The sequence below is a fragment of the Lepus europaeus genome, chromosome 8 (genome assembly GCF_033115175.1).
Source record: "Lepus europaeus isolate LE1 chromosome 8, mLepTim1.pri, whole genome shotgun sequence".
Classification (NCBI taxonomy): Eukaryota; Metazoa; Chordata; class Mammalia; order Lagomorpha; family Leporidae; genus Lepus; species Lepus europaeus.
This window is the reverse complement of record NC_084834.1, coordinates 66,884,471-66,901,541: the sequence shown is the minus strand read 5'-3', so window position 1 is coordinate 66,901,541 and position 17,071 is coordinate 66,884,471. Positions and strand designations below refer to the sequence as shown.

Sequence of the window (17,071 nt, the reverse complement as noted above, 5' to 3'; positions counted from 1 at the left end):
AGTTACAGCGAGAGGGGGAAAGACAGAGAGAAGAGAGATCTTCCGTCTGCTGTTTAACTCCCCAGATGGCCACAGTGACCAGAGATGGCCCAGGCTGAAGCCAGGAGCCAGGAGCTTTATCTGAGTCTGGGAGTTGGATTGAAAGTGGAGCAGCTTGCACTCACACTGGTGCCCACATGATGTTGCATAAGTGGCTTAACTTGCTGCGCTATAACACTAGCCCCGCCAAATGCCTTTTCAAAGGGGCTGTAGGTCATGATGACTTATCCAACTTTTGTATTTATTGCAAAGCACAGAGCAAGGAGCCAGGCAGTTATTGCTTAGTTCTTGGGCTCCCTGAGGAGTTACGGGTGAAGGTTTTTATAGATTGAAATTGGAGTTGAGAAGGTGCATGTTCAATTCATATCCAAGTTCCTGCATAGTTCATGGTGCTCGTGACCTTCCTTTGGTTGGTGATGCCATGCTCTTCAGGGAGTTTTATGATGGGCACGTGGGCTTCAATTGGTCTGGAGGGGTTGCATGCAAGTAGTAGTTACCTTCTACCTCGGACATGGAATTTCCCTGCCTGGACCTGGAATTGCCCTAAACAAATCCCTCTGGATAATCCTGGCCAACAAAGTTCTTGTCTATTGGAGCAGAAAATGACTCCTTGAGTCCAGTAATTAGAACTTTGTAGGGCCAGCTGCATCACTCCCTCAAGTCAGTGAATTTCTTTTGATAAGGACAGAGGACAGGCAAGGACACCTTGGGCTAAGGGAGACAGAGAAGAGACTGGGTCTTCCCTTTATATTATAGAGGTTTGGCCTTATTACCACTGGCTAACAGATAATATTAAATATGAAAAAGAACTGGCATTGAGCGAGAGAGCTGTTTATTCAAGATTGTGCTCAATGAAGTTGGTAGTACTCTTCTTGCTTAATTTAGAGGTGACAACAGTAGTCAAGCTTGCTTTTTCTTTCAATCCCAAAGCCAATGTGAAGTTTCCGTCTGCATATACTTCATCACCTAGAATTTAATTGTATGCTGTCTTCCATCACGTGCAGGTGATTGCCACACCAGTTTTCAAAAATTATGGTTACACTCTGGGAAAATAAAAATCTATAGTAATGCCAAGACAAAGCAGACAAGCTAAACAGTTCTACTAATTAAGATACAGTTTTGTAAATAAGAACACCGTACCAATTAATGGAGGGCCTTATCTTTGGAGTTATTTTCCAGTAATAAGAATGAGCTCGAATCTCCAATATGACTTTGTGACCCGGCCCTCTGACTAAGGACCCTGACTGCAAAGGTAGTTTCATTAGGTGGGTAAGCCCTCAGGCCCTGGACCAGTTAGTTATGTTGTAAGGATGGAGTTACCTAAAGGAATTTTGGTAATACAATGGAAATGCATTTTGACAAAAGTTCGCAAAACTTCCTGTACATGGTAAATATTTCTGTACTGGTTCTTGAAGAGAAGATGTGAGTATAATGTTCTAAGCCAGTGAAATCCTCATCTGGAAAGGAAACTAAGCTAATGCCTTCATATTACTTTTTGACCATTTGTTCAATAAAAGAAAAACAGAGCCAGATTCCTGGGACTGGTGGCTATGCCACCAGCTGAGAATCACGTTTTGTGCCATACCGGAGTACTTGGCTCTGATTCCCAGCTTTGGCTCCTGATGACTTCCTGCCATTGCAGATCCTGGGAGGCAGCGGTGATGGCTCAGGTTAATGGGGTTCCTGCCACTCACAGGGGAGACCTGGATTGTATTCCTGACTTCAACTCTAGCCAAGTGCGAGACACTGCAGACATTCGGGGATTGACCCCTGTCTATCTGTTTCTGTCTCTCTGCCTCTTAAATAAATAAGTCAAATTCCCTTTTGAAACTTCCCAGAGGCCCTGCATCAGAGGAATTCCCTGAAAGTGAGGCATGAAACTGAACACAGTGAGGGCCCCTTCCTCCTTCCTCACCCCTTCTTCATAAGACAGGTGACCAGAGCCCTCTCCCCCTGCAAAAACGTGTGGTGGCGTTCCCTTCAAAAGTGGAGCACAAGGGTGAATGTGCTGGCCCGGCAGGTCTAACTGCCGATTGGGATGCTTGCTTCCATATTGGAGTGCAGGGATTGAGTCCTGCCTCTGTCTCTGATCCAGCTTCCTACTAATGCACACCTAGGGAGTCAGGTACTATCCTCTTTAGAGACCCAGATGGAGTTCCTGGTTCCTGGCCTCATCCTGGTCCAGGCCCAGCTGTTGCAGGCATTTCAGGAGTGAACCAGTATATGGAAGCTCTCTTTTTTCTCTCTGTCACTCTGCCCTTTAGAGAGGTATATACATAGGTAGATGATGGATAGAACTGCTGTAAACACAGTTGAACAGAATCTTACAGGGGGAGTGTAGAGCACCTGGTGTGAATGTTAATGCTGCACAGTAAACTCCTCTTCTTTGGCATTTGGGAGCTTCTCCCACCTGGCTCTTTACTCACTCACTCTAAATTGAAATATAATAGTTGACACCCAAGTACAAATTGATCCCAGTAGGAATTCCCACTCTGGAGAGAGATTTACAGGAAAAACAACCTACTTAAATCTTCATTGAAATGGAACATCAGAGGAAACCCACACCAGGTTCCTGAGTCCTACATTCTTAGAGCTGCATAGAGAGCCTAAGGCAACCAGAGACAGAGGAAAACAAGTCACACCAAAGAGAAAGTCCAAGACAAATAAAAAAAACACAGTGAGAGAACTGGTGGTAATTGGAGAAACAAGAAAATTCCCAAAAAAGCCGTAAAAGGTTCAACATTCACATGCACACATACACTTTAATTAGTACCAGAGATTCAAGAAGATGTGACCATCCTAAAATGAAAACAAAAAGCAGTGAGAAAACAATCAGAAATAGTAATTTGGAGTTTAAAAATATGTCTTCCCAAGCATGACCTGGACCTGACCTCAGGAACGTTTTTCTGATCGGTTCCTTCCCACACTAGATACCAGCAACCCTATAGTTTCAGTTCTTACCCACAGCTTTGTATTTTTATTGAGAAAACTCTGTAGAGAGTTTTTTACTTTTTTGATCAAAAACATAAAACTGGAAAACAAGAGCCAAGCAGTTGCACACATCATTTTTAGTAGAAATTTCATGAATCAGAAGATAATTCTTATCTACTCTGCATCTGAGAGTATTATTATGGTACATTAATCGCCTGCTATTCATAATCAGATTATACTATGCAATCCAAGAACCTATAATACCCTGATCAAATTCTCCTGGGTATGTTCACCTCTCTGACAAAATTTCTTTTATTTCAATAAACACAGAATCAAGGCTTAATTTCTTAATTTTTTACTTGAAGGCAACATAGCATGTGTTAGTATTGAATTCTTCATTTTATTTATTTATTTATTTATTTATTTATTTATTTATTTATTTATAGTGGGAGGTAAAATAGCAAGGTTTATTAGGGCAGGGACATCCGTAAGGACGGATGGGCACCTCTCCAGACAGAGCCTGAGAGACTGGGGGGAGGGGGGGTGCAGGAAGGAGTGAGGTTACTGTTGAATGGAGAGATTACACCTGGCCAGACCAGGCGGGCGACTCAGCAGAGAGGCAGAGGGCTGAGCACACAGTCCAGTTGAGGCTGGGGGTTTGAATTCTTCATTATATTTAAGATATTCGTGCTGCTCGTGAAAAACATTAGATTGCTTTTGAAGCTCAGAATATTTTTGACTCAATATATTTTCTTTCTTGTAGACTTTGCACTACATTTTGATTCAATGCTGAAAAAAAGATGGAGTAATTTGAGGACTTACTTAGAGTAGTTTAGCAACAATTGAGATACTGATGGAAGTAGTTTTCACAATTCTGTTGGCAAATAAATCTACTCTTGAGGTTTCTTTCAGATTTAGTTGTTTGGTTAAACATCTAAAAATAAATAAAATCACTGAATTCCATCCTAGAAAAACAACCAAACTCTGAACTGCACAAAGTGGAAAGAGATTATATGACTTTTTAGTTATGTGAACCAACTTTTGAGTTACTGACTTAAAAAAAATACAATATTATTTTTCATGCAGGAATTATAGGAAATAATATCCCGGTAAGCACATTATTAACTTGATAGTTCAGCTTGGAGTCTACCATTGGGGCATACAGGAATTCTTTTTCACATCCAAAACAATGTATATTATAATCATATTTTAAAATGTTTAGGTATAAGTTTAATATATGTGCATTATTGAACATTTCAAAGAGAAACAGGAAGCAGGAAAAACAAAAATTTATGCATGTTATCATTATAAAATCATATTACGTTACTAGGCTTCTGAAGGCTTCTGAAGGGTATTTGACTTTGCTGGATGATTAGCTCTGCACCAGTATTCAAGGAGTAAAATTCAGTACAAGTTAAAGGGTAATCATATTCCTGAGAAAAAGGAAGTTCTAATTAGGCTTTGAATTTCCTTGGGACACTTGGCCTCTGTGTTTGGAAAGGATGTGCAAAAAGAATAATTACTATATTAGAGATCATTTCAACTATAGTCAAATTCTCCTTATGTTTCCTGATCACAGGAAGAATTTGGGAAGAACTGCTCATGAGAGAATTCTGGTGGAAAGTATTATCCAATTGACTAGGTTTATAGTATAACCATGTTCATTCTAGTAAATAAAAGAGATTGCCCTGTGCTTTCTTTCCAAAAGCCTTATAAGATAATTCCTGAGTAGCTGCTCCCAGACTTATACCCGTGAATGAATCCTTCCCACTTGACTATGAATTTTTCCTCGTTTCCATCTTCCTCCATTGCTTGTCTGGATTAGAAAAGTTTGATCTAGGGCAGAGAATATACCTACTATGATTTTTTAAAAAAATCGATTTATTTATTTGAAAGTCAGAGTTCCAGAGAGAGAGGGAGAGATAGAGATTTTCATCCACTGGTTCACTCCCCAGATGGTTGCAATAGCTGGAGCTGGGCCAAGCCAAAGCCAAGATCCAGGAGCTTCTTCCAGGTCTCCCATGTGAGTAGCAGCAGCCCAAGCACATGGGCCATTTTCTGCTCCTTTTCCAGGTGTGTTAGCAGGGAGTTAGATGGGAAGTGGAGCAGCTGGGACTCAAATCGGTGTCTCTATGGGATGCTGGCTATGCCAAAACTCCAGCCCCTACCGTGGATGTTTTTAAATTTGTATTTATTTTATTTATTTGAAAGGCAAAGAGACAGACAGAAAGAAAGAAGAATAAAGTGATCTTCCATGTCCTGGCTCACTCCCTAACTGCTCACAACAGCTGAAACCAGGAGATAGGAATTAAATTTGTGTCTCACACATAGGTGGCAGACACCTAAGTCCTCAAGCCGTCATTGGCTCTCTCTTGTGGTGCACATTACCAGGAAGCAGAAATCAGAACTGGAGCTGAGACTTGAATCCAGGCACCCCATTATGGGATGCAAATGTCCTAAGTGGCATCTTAAACATTGTATCAAGTGCTTATCATAGATTTGTTTAAGTAGACTTTATTTTTTATGACAATTTTAGGTTTTATGTGAGGGGTTTTAATTTATGCATCCTCTGCATGGAATTTTCTTATTAGAAAAAAAGTTTTATATCTGAGGTATATTTTCAAACTTCTTAGTTTGAAATGATTTTCATTAACAGTGTTGCAAAGATAAAACAGAATCCTTATGTAAACTTATCTTCATTTTCCTTAATGTTAGCATCTTATATATTTATTTAATTATGCATTAATTGAAACTAATAAATCAATATCTATATAAATTATTAACTAAACAACAGATTTGGATTTCACCAGTTTTTCCTTTCTTTTTTAAAGATTTATTTATTTGAAAGGCAGAGTTGCAGAGAGGCAGAGAGAGAGAGGTCTTCTATGCTCTGGTTTACTCCCCTAATGGCCGCAATTCCCAGAACTGGGCCCATCCTAAGCCAGCAGCCAGAATCTTCTTCTGGGTCTCCCATGGGGGTGCAGGGACTTGAGGCATCTTCCGCTGCTTTACCAAGCCATAGCAGAGAGCTGGATCGGAAGTGGAACAGCCAGGTTTCAACTGGCATCCCTATGGGATGCCAGCACTGTTTTTTACTTGCTAAACCACAGCGCTGGACCCTGATTTCACCAGTTTTTCCACTAATGTGTTTTCCTCTTCCAAGACCCAACAGATGATACATGTATATTGTGTTCAGTTTAGAATTAGACATTTCCCTAATTTCCTCCGATCTGTGACATTTTCTCAGTTCTTCCTTAGATTTTGTGATCCTGACTTTTTTGAAGAGCACTGGTAAGGTATTTTCTAGAATGTGCCTCTGTATTTTTGTGATGTTTTCTGAAGATCAGAATTTGAGCAAATAGTTACTACATTACCTGAAAAAAATTCAAGTGCCAAATAAGGGTAACAAGTAATCACAATAATTGCATTGCTGAGCATTGAACTTGAGTTTGCTTGCAGAGACATAAGTAATCATTGAATTTAAAGATGGTACATGGCATCATTAAGTTGGTCTAAGGGAGGTTGATCTAGTGGATCTAGTCATGACAGTCAAGGAATATAAAGTGTAGCAAGGGGACATATAAATGGAGTGACAGCAACCAACTAGGAATCCGTTTTCGTGAACTGACATCCCATCTCTCAAATTGTTTGAGACACTTGAATGAAGGGATAATACTAGGAATTCCCGGGGTGGACAGTCAACCTAACAGTAGAAACATCTGTCAAGATGCCTGTGTCCCATATTGGAGTCCTGGGGTTGTATTCCCAGCTCCGACTCTGAACGCTAGCTTCCTGATAGTGTAGACTCAGGGGGGCAACAGTGGTGGCTCAAATAACTGGGATTCTGCCACTCCCCTGGGAGACCTGAATTGTCTTCATAGCTCCCAGCTTCAGCCTGATCCAGCCTTGGCCATTGCAGGCATCTGGGGAGTGAACCAACAGATGGGAGCTCTCCCTCTCTCCTTGTCTGTCTATCTCTTTGAATCTCTGTCTATGCGCCTTCTAAGTAAATGAGAAGTCTAAAAATCTCCTTTGCAATAAGTTCCAGTATGATGACGAAGGGACCAAAACAGAAATGATAAAGCAGATGTATGGCATCTCCTAGAATAGTCAGCTGAATACAGACTCAATAGATTCAGTGCTGTGAGATGTGACTAAGAGTAGCCCCTGGTGGTTTATCCAGGTAAGTTAATTTGTTTAGAGAACTTGCCATCTATTTTTTTTTTTAAAGGTTTATTTATTTATTTGAAAGTCAGAGTTACACACACAGAAAGAGAAGGAGAGACAGAGAGAGAGAGAAAAAAGGTCTTCCATCTGCTGGTTCACTCCCCAATTGGCCGCAACAGCCAGAGCTGCGCTGATCCAAAGCCACGAGCCAGGAGCTTCTTCTGGGTCTCCCATGTGGGTGCAGGGGCCTAAGCACTTAGGCCATCTTCTACTGCTTTCCCAGGCCATAGCAGAGAGCTTGATCAGAAGTGGAGCAGCCGGGTCTCGAACAGGCGCCCAAATGGGATGCCGGCACTGCAGGCAGTGGCCTTACCTGTTATGCCAGAGCGCAGGCCCCGAACTTGCCGTCTTTAAGAAGACACAAATATATGCATAAAAGTTAGGCTCTTGAAGACTTACAAACATCGTGTTTACTTTACATATAAAGTTACAAAATTTGCATATAAGTTTTATTTTTAAATTCTAATAAGATCCTTGAATAATAAAGGCATATATGACTCTTTCAAAAGATAAAAAGAAAGTAGCTGTTATGTATCCCTGGGGCCTTGCTCCAGGCTATTTCAATATGCTTAGTTGTGTACTTAAAAAAATCATCTCAGTAGAGCAAGCACATAAACTATAAAGATAGTGATTATTATTAAAGAGTAATGACAATTCAGGGGCAATTTACTGGACTCTGGCATGGAAAGGAACCCTGAGGCTCATTTGGCGATGCCAAGGAGCTAATCTCCTCTGCCAAACTTGGAGAAAGGAGAGGCAGCACAGATGAGCATGTGTGGGGGTGAGGTTGAGAGTGGGACAGGTGTGTTGGAGACTGAGTGAAGGTGCTGGCAGAGGGGAGGAAGTACTGTTTTCTAAAAGCAGAGAGAGAGATAGAGAGAGATCGCCTATCTACTGGTTCATTCCTTAAATGCTCCTAAATGCCCTCAACAGCCAGAGCTGGGCCAAGCCAAAGCCAGGAGCCCATAATTCAATCCAGGACTCCAGCGTGGGTGGCAGGGACCCAAAGGCTTGAGTCATTATCTGCTACCTCCTGAGGTGCACTTTAGCAGGGAGCTGGAAACAGGAGTGCAGCAGATGTTGAATCCAGCAACTCCAATGTGGGATGCTGGCGTCCCAAGCTTAACCACTGGGCCAAATGCCTACCCTAGGACACTTTTTTAAACAATGACCAAGTCCCAATATCACAGGTATACTGCTATTAAATAGATGCAACATGAACTACTTTGGAATTTCAAACGACAGATGATGCTGGCATTTGGCTAGTCTTTAATGTAAACACATGTTTATGACATATGATAGGATGCACGCATAGAAAAGCTTTGGCTAATTGCATTACAAAATTACTGGGCATGGGGCCGGTGCTGTGACTCAGCAGGTTAAAGCCGCAGCCTACAGTGCCAGCATCCCATATGGGCACTGTTTCGAGTACTGGCTGCTCTACTCCTGATCCAGCTCTCAGCTATGGCCTGGGAAAGCAATAGAAGATGGCCCTAGTCCTTGGGCTCCTACATCCTCATGGGAGATCCAGAAGAAGCTCCAGTCTCCTGGCCTTGGCCGTGGCTGTTGTGACCATTTGGGGAGTGAACTAGCAGACTGAAGCTCTCTCTTTCTCTCTGTCTTTCCTTCTCTCTCTATAACTCTGCGTTTAAAATAAATAAGATCTTTAAAATCTGAAAAAATTATTGGGCAATATATGTCTATTCTGTAACAGCTTAGCTCAGTAGATCAAAGCAGTGTTTATAGAATTTGCTCTATGACCCTTCAAAGTTAGGGTCATAGATCACAACTAATTTGCAGACTGGCCAGAGACAGACCATACTTCATGAGGTTCTGTTTCTCAGAAACAGGAGGCGAAGAGACTGCTTTCATGTGGACTGAATTTACAGTAACACCAATCTTATTATAGAGCCCATATTTCTGTTGCTGTCACCAACAGAAATAAGGGAGTAAGAAAAGACACATTATATTGCCTCAGGAGTATATTGCTTAAAGGGGCATGGGGAAGGAGAAAATAGTAGTAGAAAAACTCCACCAAGTCTGTTTCTTTCCTGTTGTTCTAAGTACTCACTGTTATCTGTTCTTCCTCTTTCCCAACCATCTCTCGTTCCCTAGACTTAGATGCAAGAGAAAAGCACAGAATTTACAGGCAACAGTGGAATGAGTCAAGAGAAACTGCCCTTCCTGAAATTGGCATGGTAGAGAGCAGACGTGGTAGAAATGCAAACGGAGTTTCAACACACTAATTAGTTTGCAGATGAAAAATTCCTGAGACTCTGAGTTTATGACGTGGCAATCCTGGAAGATCATATGGTCAGTTACCTTTGTTGTGTCCAGGGCCCCTCCATTGGAACCTTAGTTTCACTTCTTGAAAATGCATGTCATTGTTCATGCAGAAGACAGGAGGGCAGTGAGGAATTGTGTCACCACTCCCAGCAATTAAAACCAAAAGGCAACCTCAAAGAATGTTGAGATGCTAATTGAGTAAGTTGTCCTGTTTTGGAGCACATGATTATTCATTCAGAGAGGGTAAGAATGTCAGTTACGCAGTGGCCATGAGAGCAGTTGAGTCGGTGCTGACAGTTTAAAAGATGTTTTTATTGTCTTCTTAAATTATTGGGTCTTTCTACTTTTCTTTCTTTCTTTTTTTTTTTTTGAAAATAGATTTAATTACTGCATTTCTTTTTTTTATTTTCTTTTGTGATTTTTATTTGAAAGACAGAGTTACAGAGAAGCAAGAGGTAGGAAGAAAGAGGTCTTCCATCACTCCCCAAATGCTGCAGTGGCCAGAGCTGGGCTAGGCTAAAGCCTGAAGCCAGGAGCTTCTTCCAGGTCTCCCACATGGGTGCAAGGGCCCAGGGAATTGGGCCATCTTCTGTTGTTTTCCCAGGCACATTAGCAGGGAGCTGGATCACAAGTGGAGCAGCCAGAACTTGAACTGGCGCCATATGGGATGCCTGCTATGCATTAGCACTAGTCCCTCTACTTTTCATTTCTAAGAAATTATGGCTCGGCCAGCGCCACGGCTCACTAGGCTAATCCTCCGCCTGCAGTGCCGGCACCCTGGGTTCTAGTCCTGGTCGGGGCACCAGAGTGAGTCCCGGTTGCTCCTCTTCCAGTCCAGCTCTCTGCTGTGGCCCAGGAGGGCAGTGGAGGATGGCCCAGGTCCTTGGGCCCTGAACCCGCATGGGAGACCAGGAAGAAGCACCTGGCTCCTGGCTTCTGATTGGTGCAGCACACCAGCCACAACACACCGGCCGTAGTAGCCACTTGGGGGATGACCCAACAGAAAAAGGAAGACATTTCTCTGTGTCTCTCTCTCTCGCTGTCTAACTCTGCCTGTCAAAAAAAAAAAAAAAAAAAAAAAAAAAAAAAAAAAAAAGGAAAAGAAACAGTGGCTCAAGATGTATACTTAATTGAGTAGCAGAAGTAGCAATGCACTGAGAATACTAAAGGAAGAAAGTAGATATTGTTCTTTTTTTCCTTTGTTTTTTTAAATCTTGAATCACATGGCAGTCAGGTGGATGAGCCTGTACTTCCTAGATGACTGTGTCTTTAGCTTTTCTTCAGGATTTTGAATTAGTCTTAGCAGTGTTTCATTTGAACTTCTCACAAAATTTTAGTGGGCACTGGTTGTCTGAAGCACCTTTTCCTTTTTTATACACTGAGAAGTTCCCGAACACCTAAAGGTGTGCGGGTGCACACTCCAGTCCCCAGCAACCATATCTGCTTGCACAGCATTATTTTTGAGAGGATTGTTGATAATTTTTATAAAGTCCTATGTGCTAGGAACTAGGGAAAAGTATATACTTAGTTTGATTTATAAATTATGTCACTGAGGCATAAAGTAAAACCCTAGTGAGTTGGAGAATTGATGTAGTTTACCAAGATGACCAATTCAGGAAACTTTCAGATCATTATAGTGTAGGCGCTGGAGTAGAACAGTCAAAATATCAGAAGGGTAATTTGTAAGAGCTAGAAAGAATGGCAAACATGGAGTGCATGTATTCAAGGGTTCTTTGCATGAGAAAAATTGCATGCATTCATTTCTTCAAACTTCACACACAGAAAGGGAGTGGAGACAGAGGGAGAGATAGAGGTGGGTAGAGAGATGGATAGATCCATAGATTCATCGATATTAAAAAGACAATATATTTTCCAATTAAAAAAAGGTCATAGTTTTTGATGTCTGGAATGCTGTGCCAACTATTGTATCTTACATTGTTTCTAGCCTTTAGGGTCACTCAGTGAATGATGTAATTTTATTTTTCTTTTGCACAAATCTTAGAGATGTGATTTGTCTGAGACCACACAGCCTGTATGAGGGACTTCAAAATGTTCATGAAAAAGCCACAGTATATTTCAATGGAATTGTACACAAAACTTTGCAGCCCATCCAATGCAACAGAGCTGAGATCCAAACCAGACTTACCTGACTCCAAAATCCACCCCTTTTCAACTATATTGTGTATTTTTGTGTTTTAACAAATAAATAATTTTCTCTGAATTTTTTGTTTTGTTTTATAGCTTACTATTTATGTCCAGCCTGGGCAAAGTCATACAGCTGAATATGCTGCAAACATAACTAAAATAGTGTTTGATTATTTTGAAGACTACTTTGGTGTGAGCTACTCTCTTCCTAAATTAGGTGAGAATCAATTTTTTATTTTCATGTTTTTAGTATTGCTTTTGTTTTACCTAACTCATTTCTTCCAATTATGTCACCATCAGTCAATGCTGTAAGCCCTAATGCTTTTATTATAGGACTACAATATGTGTCTTTTGCTTACAGAGCCATTCTGAATCCCTGCAAGATCAATGTCATTTCTCTGTTCTCATCTGATATGCATATCATCTTTTGTTTCCAAATAAAATGAAAGTACGTGCACACAACTGCAGAGCTTGACAGTGAGGGAGCCAGAAAGAGCAACCTAGATCAGTTGATTTCAAAATCAGAACCCCTTCCCATGGCTCCCATTGTCTTCCTATCATCAGTGGCTTGGAAACTAATAGGGCCCAATGATATTGTAAGAGTGCCATGTGCTTCCAATCTTTCCATTCTTGTGCAAGACTACTTCTAGATTGTCCAGCAGTTAAAATCAAACCCTGGTGCTCCTTTCAGAAATATTTTTTTTCACATATGAGAAGAAGATATGTTTCCTTTTTAAAACAAAAGTGGGGCTATGATCAAAATGGTGTGGGTATGATGCTTCCATCAATAGCAGAACCACTTTATTAACAAATTTGAGTGGTATTGGCAAAACTTTAAATGGAGTATTCATATAGATTTTTGTAGGAAAGAAATGAAGGTAGTAAGAAAACAAAGCAACTGATGATTGGCTTCCCTATTTCTGCCCTTACTTTATTTTTTTAGAAAGCTTTTATTTAATAAATGTAAATTTTATAGGTACAGCTTTGGGAATATAGCAGTTCTTCCCCCCCATACCCACCCTCCCACCCCTACTCCCTCCCACCTCCTACTCCCTCTCCCATCACATTCTTCATTAAGATTCATTTTTACTTATCTTTATATACAGAAAATCAACTGTATACTAAGTAAAGATTTCAACACTTTGCACCCACATAGACACACAAAATATAAAGTACTGTTTGAAGACAAGTTTTACTATTAATTCTCATAGTACAACTCATTAAGGACAGAGGTCCTACGTGGGGAGTGACTCCTGTTGTTGATTTAACGATTGACACACTTACTTATCACATCAGTGATAACCGGAGGCTCTTGTCATGAGCTGCCAAGGCTATGGAAGTCTTTTGAGTTCACAAACTTCTTCAGTATTTGGACAGGGCCTCTGCCCCTATTTTAACACAACATCAGTGAAAACCCAAATTCTCTGAATGAGGTTTTCTTACCAATGGAAGCAGTTCCATTTGTTGATGGCTTGACAACTATTAGAAAAGAAGATAGAAAAAGAAGCAACTTTTTGTGAAAGTCAGAATGATATTCAGTAAAATATTGAGCACGTGAGTTTTAAGGTCTTAACTCAGTTGTACTACCCAGCATAACCTAACAAGTGAAAATATCACAAATTTATTTCTCTTTCCCCCACCTCCCACTCCTTCAGTACACTTTATTATGTGCACTTTCAATCTTTGCAGAAAGAATTAACTCTACATAGACTGCTTATAAATGACTTCAGTATTTATTATGCTCCAAAAGTCAAATATACTGGGGTTGATTAAGAATATTGCAAATACTCACCAGAAAAAAATGAGAGTGCCAAAGATTCCTTTTGTTCACGGATTATGTACAAGTTATACTCTACAACATTATGGAAAATGTTGGCCTATGGAGGAGACATTTTGCCCTTTTAAGCCTAAAAATGGAGATAATATGAAAAGGAAACTACTACTGTCATCTTGACCTCTAAGATATTTCCCTTTTCATGCTTTTATAAGGAGCTTCTAAAATCTTTTACCAGTACAAAAAGTCCTTTTTCTTTATCTGTTAGGTGAAAACTCGATTTATTTGCATTCCTGTACCTTATTTAAATGATATATAATAAAAAGAAATTACATTCTGATTATGGTTTGTTAACTGTGGAAGCTGTGTTTTGTCCACTTATCAAGTGAGCATTTTCTATTTGAGAACTTAATGTAGAATTTGCTGAACACTGCCTGTTCCTGTTAGATAATATGTCTAAGAGTATAAACTCAATTAAAAATAAAGAGAAGGAACTCCTCACAGAATGCAACATTTTAGGTCTGGAAGGGAATTTAGATTGAACGTCCTCAATTCCATATTTTCCAGCTTGTTCAAAATACATAAGTGAGCGCTGGCTCTGTGACATAGTGGGTAAAGCTACCACCTGCAGCGCTGGTATCCCATATGGGTGATGGTTCAAGTTCTGGCTGCTCCACTTCTAATCCAGCTCTCTGCTGTGGCCTGGGAAAGCAGTAGAAGATGGCCCAAGTCCTTGGGCCACTGCACTCGCGTGGGAGAACCAGAGGAAGCTCCTGGCTCCTGGCTTCAGATCGATCCAGCTCTGGCCATTGCAGCCATCTGTGGAGTGAACCATTGGATGGAAGACCACACCCCCTGCCTCTACCTCTGCCTCTCTGAAACTCTGCCTTTCAAATAAATAAACAAATCTTAAAAAAAAAAAAATAAGTGGACAGTATGCTATTAAATTGTTAGGGATCTGGTTGACTTAAAATTGTATAGATTTGGGGGGAAATGGAGGTTTTTTTTTTAAGATTGATTTATTTGAACGGCAGAGTTACAGAGAGACAGAGGCAGAGAGAGAGGTCTTCCATCTGCTGGTCCACTCTCCGAGTGGCTGTACCAGTCAGAGCTGAGCCAATCCAAAGCGAGGCGCCAAGATTTCCTTCCAGGTCTGCCGCACAGATGCAGGGGCCCAAGGACTTCAGCCATCTTCTGCTGCTTTCCCAGGCCAATAGCAGGGAGTTGGATTGAAGTAGAACAGCTGGGACTGGAACCGGAGCTCATATGGTATGCTGGCACTGCAGATGGTCATTTGTAACAAAATGGAGGAATCTGGAAAACATCATGCTGAGTGAAATAAGCCAGTCCCAAAGGGACAAATATCATATGTTCTCCCTGATCTGTGACAACTAACTGAGCACCTGAAAGGAAGCATGTGGAAGTGGAACTGACACTATGAGAAGCAATGACTTGATCAGCCCTTATCCTGACTGTTGAGGAACAGCTTACTATTTTATTCTTTTTAGTATTTTCTTTTTCTACTTAATACCATTGGTTGAATTATTTACTTATCACAGAGTTATTCTCAGGTGTTTAAATCCAATTGAAATTTGATCTTTGTTAAAAATAAGAGTGGGAATAAGAGAGCGAGGAGATGTACAGTTCAGCACACGTTCCCTCGGACTTACCCCTAAAGGTAAAGCTAAAAACTTGCCATGGGACTCCAAATCCCATTAAGTTGGCAGTTACTGATGCCATCTTACTAGTTAAAGTGATCAGTTTAGGTTCTTAACTGATCATAAAGATAGGATTAAGTGTCAAAGGGATCACATAAATAAGACCAAGTGTCTGCTAATAATAATTGATATAATTAAAAGGGAGAGAATGATTCAATATGGGAAGCAGGACACACAGCAGACTCATAGAATGACAAATGCCCTAAACAGCACTCTGGTCTCAGAATCAGCCCTTAAGGCATTCAGATCTGGCTAAAAAGGCCATGGAAAGCCAAGACACTATGGCAAAAAATGACCTACAGGAAAGATCTTTGTGAGTGAGATCTGGGTGGAAAGAAGGGGCCACCAAAGAAGGAGGTACCTTTCTCTGAAGGGAGGAGAGAACTGCCACTTTGATTATGGCCTTGTCTAAATAAGGTTAGAGTTTGTGGACTCAAGAGGCTTCCATAGCCTTGCCAGCTCATGACAAGAGCCTCAGGTGATCACTGATGTCATAAATAGGAGTGTCAATTTTTTTTTTGAAAGATTTTTATTTATTTGAAAGTCAGAGTTATGCAAATAGAGGAGAGGTGGGGAGGGAGTGTCTTCCATCCTATGGTTTACTCCCTAATTGGCTGCAACAGCCAGAGCTGTGCCAATCCAAACCAGGAGCCAGGAGCTTCCTACAGGTCTCCTAAGAGGGTGCAGGGGTCCAAGGATTTGGGCCATCTTCTACTGCTTTCCCAGGCCATAGCTGAGAACTGGATTAGAAGTGGAGCGGCTAGGTCTCAAACTGGCTCCATATGGGATGCCGGCACTTCAGGCCAGGGCGTTAACATACTGCGCCACAGCATTGGCTCCAAGGGTGTCAATTGTTAAATCAACGACAGGTGTCACTGTGCACTTGCTCCAATGTAGGACCTCTGTCTTTACTGTGTTGTACTATGAGAATTAAAGGTAAAATTAGTCTCCAAACAGTGCTTTATACTTTTTGTGTTTGTGTGAATGTAAACTGTTGAAATCTTTGCTTAGTATAGAGTTGATCTTCTGTACATAAAAATAATTAAAGATGAATCTTAATAAAGAATGGGATGGGAGAGGGAGTAGGAGGTGGGATGGTTTGGGGGGGGAGGGTGGGTATGGGAGGAAGAACCACTATAATCCAAAGTTGTACTTATGAAATTTATATTTATTAAATAAAAACTTTCTATAAAAAAAGAAAATGGAGTTTTACATTCTCTAATATTCTGCATCTTTAGATAGAAGTTTATTTCTGTGTACTTAAAAGCTCTATACTCGAAGTCCTCATATAAAAACTTAATTCTCTTTTTCATCACGGCTTAATCCCACAAACAGATGCTTTCTATTCCTAAGTGAAAATCATGGAGGACAGAAAGCTAATGAAGTACCATATAGACAGAGAAACAAAAGACAAGAAGTTATGAAGGCCTGTAAAAGAGCAGTGCCATGAGCATCCTTCTTGGAATAAAAAGGAAACACTGATATCTAGAGCCAACCGGAAAACCACCATGGAAATTTTGAGTGCATTAGGACTGCAATGTTTGCACAAATGATTACTGTTTTTGACTCTAAGAAATTATTTTTAGCCTTTTAAAAAACATTCATCCAAAGAACTTAATTTGGTAAGAGCTGCGGTGAAGAAATGGAAAGAATGTATGTCTCACTGGACTTTTTCTTTTTCCATAGATCAAATCGCTATTCCAGACTTTGGCACTGGTGCGATGGAGAACTGGGGACTCATCACTTACAGAGAAACCAACTTGCTTTATGACCCGCAGGAATCAGCCTCATCAAACAAGCAGAGGGTGGCGACTGTGGTTTCCCATGAACTTGTACATCAGGTATAGGAGCTTGACTTCAAAATAGCTTGTTTTAAAAAGTGGCTTAAGGAACAGGCATTTGACACTGCAGGTAAGACATGGCCTGGGATGCCTGCATCCCACATTGGAGT

The 17,071-nt window shown here is 40.8% G+C and overlaps 1 protein-coding gene across 1 annotated transcript in view; it reads left to right on the top strand.

Annotated features, from left to right (window-relative positions):
* ENPEP (glutamyl aminopeptidase) overlaps positions 1-17,071 on the top strand; it is an 81,338-nt gene that overhangs the window by 19,862 nt on the left and 44,405 nt on the right. Inside the window, exons 4-5 of the mRNA XM_062199737.1 lie at positions 11,725-11,845; positions 16,807-16,961. Of these exons, the coding sequence (XP_062055721.1) occupies positions 11,725-11,845; positions 16,807-16,961 (276 nt within the window). The remainder of the gene's footprint in view (positions 1-11,724; positions 11,846-16,806; positions 16,962-17,071) is intronic.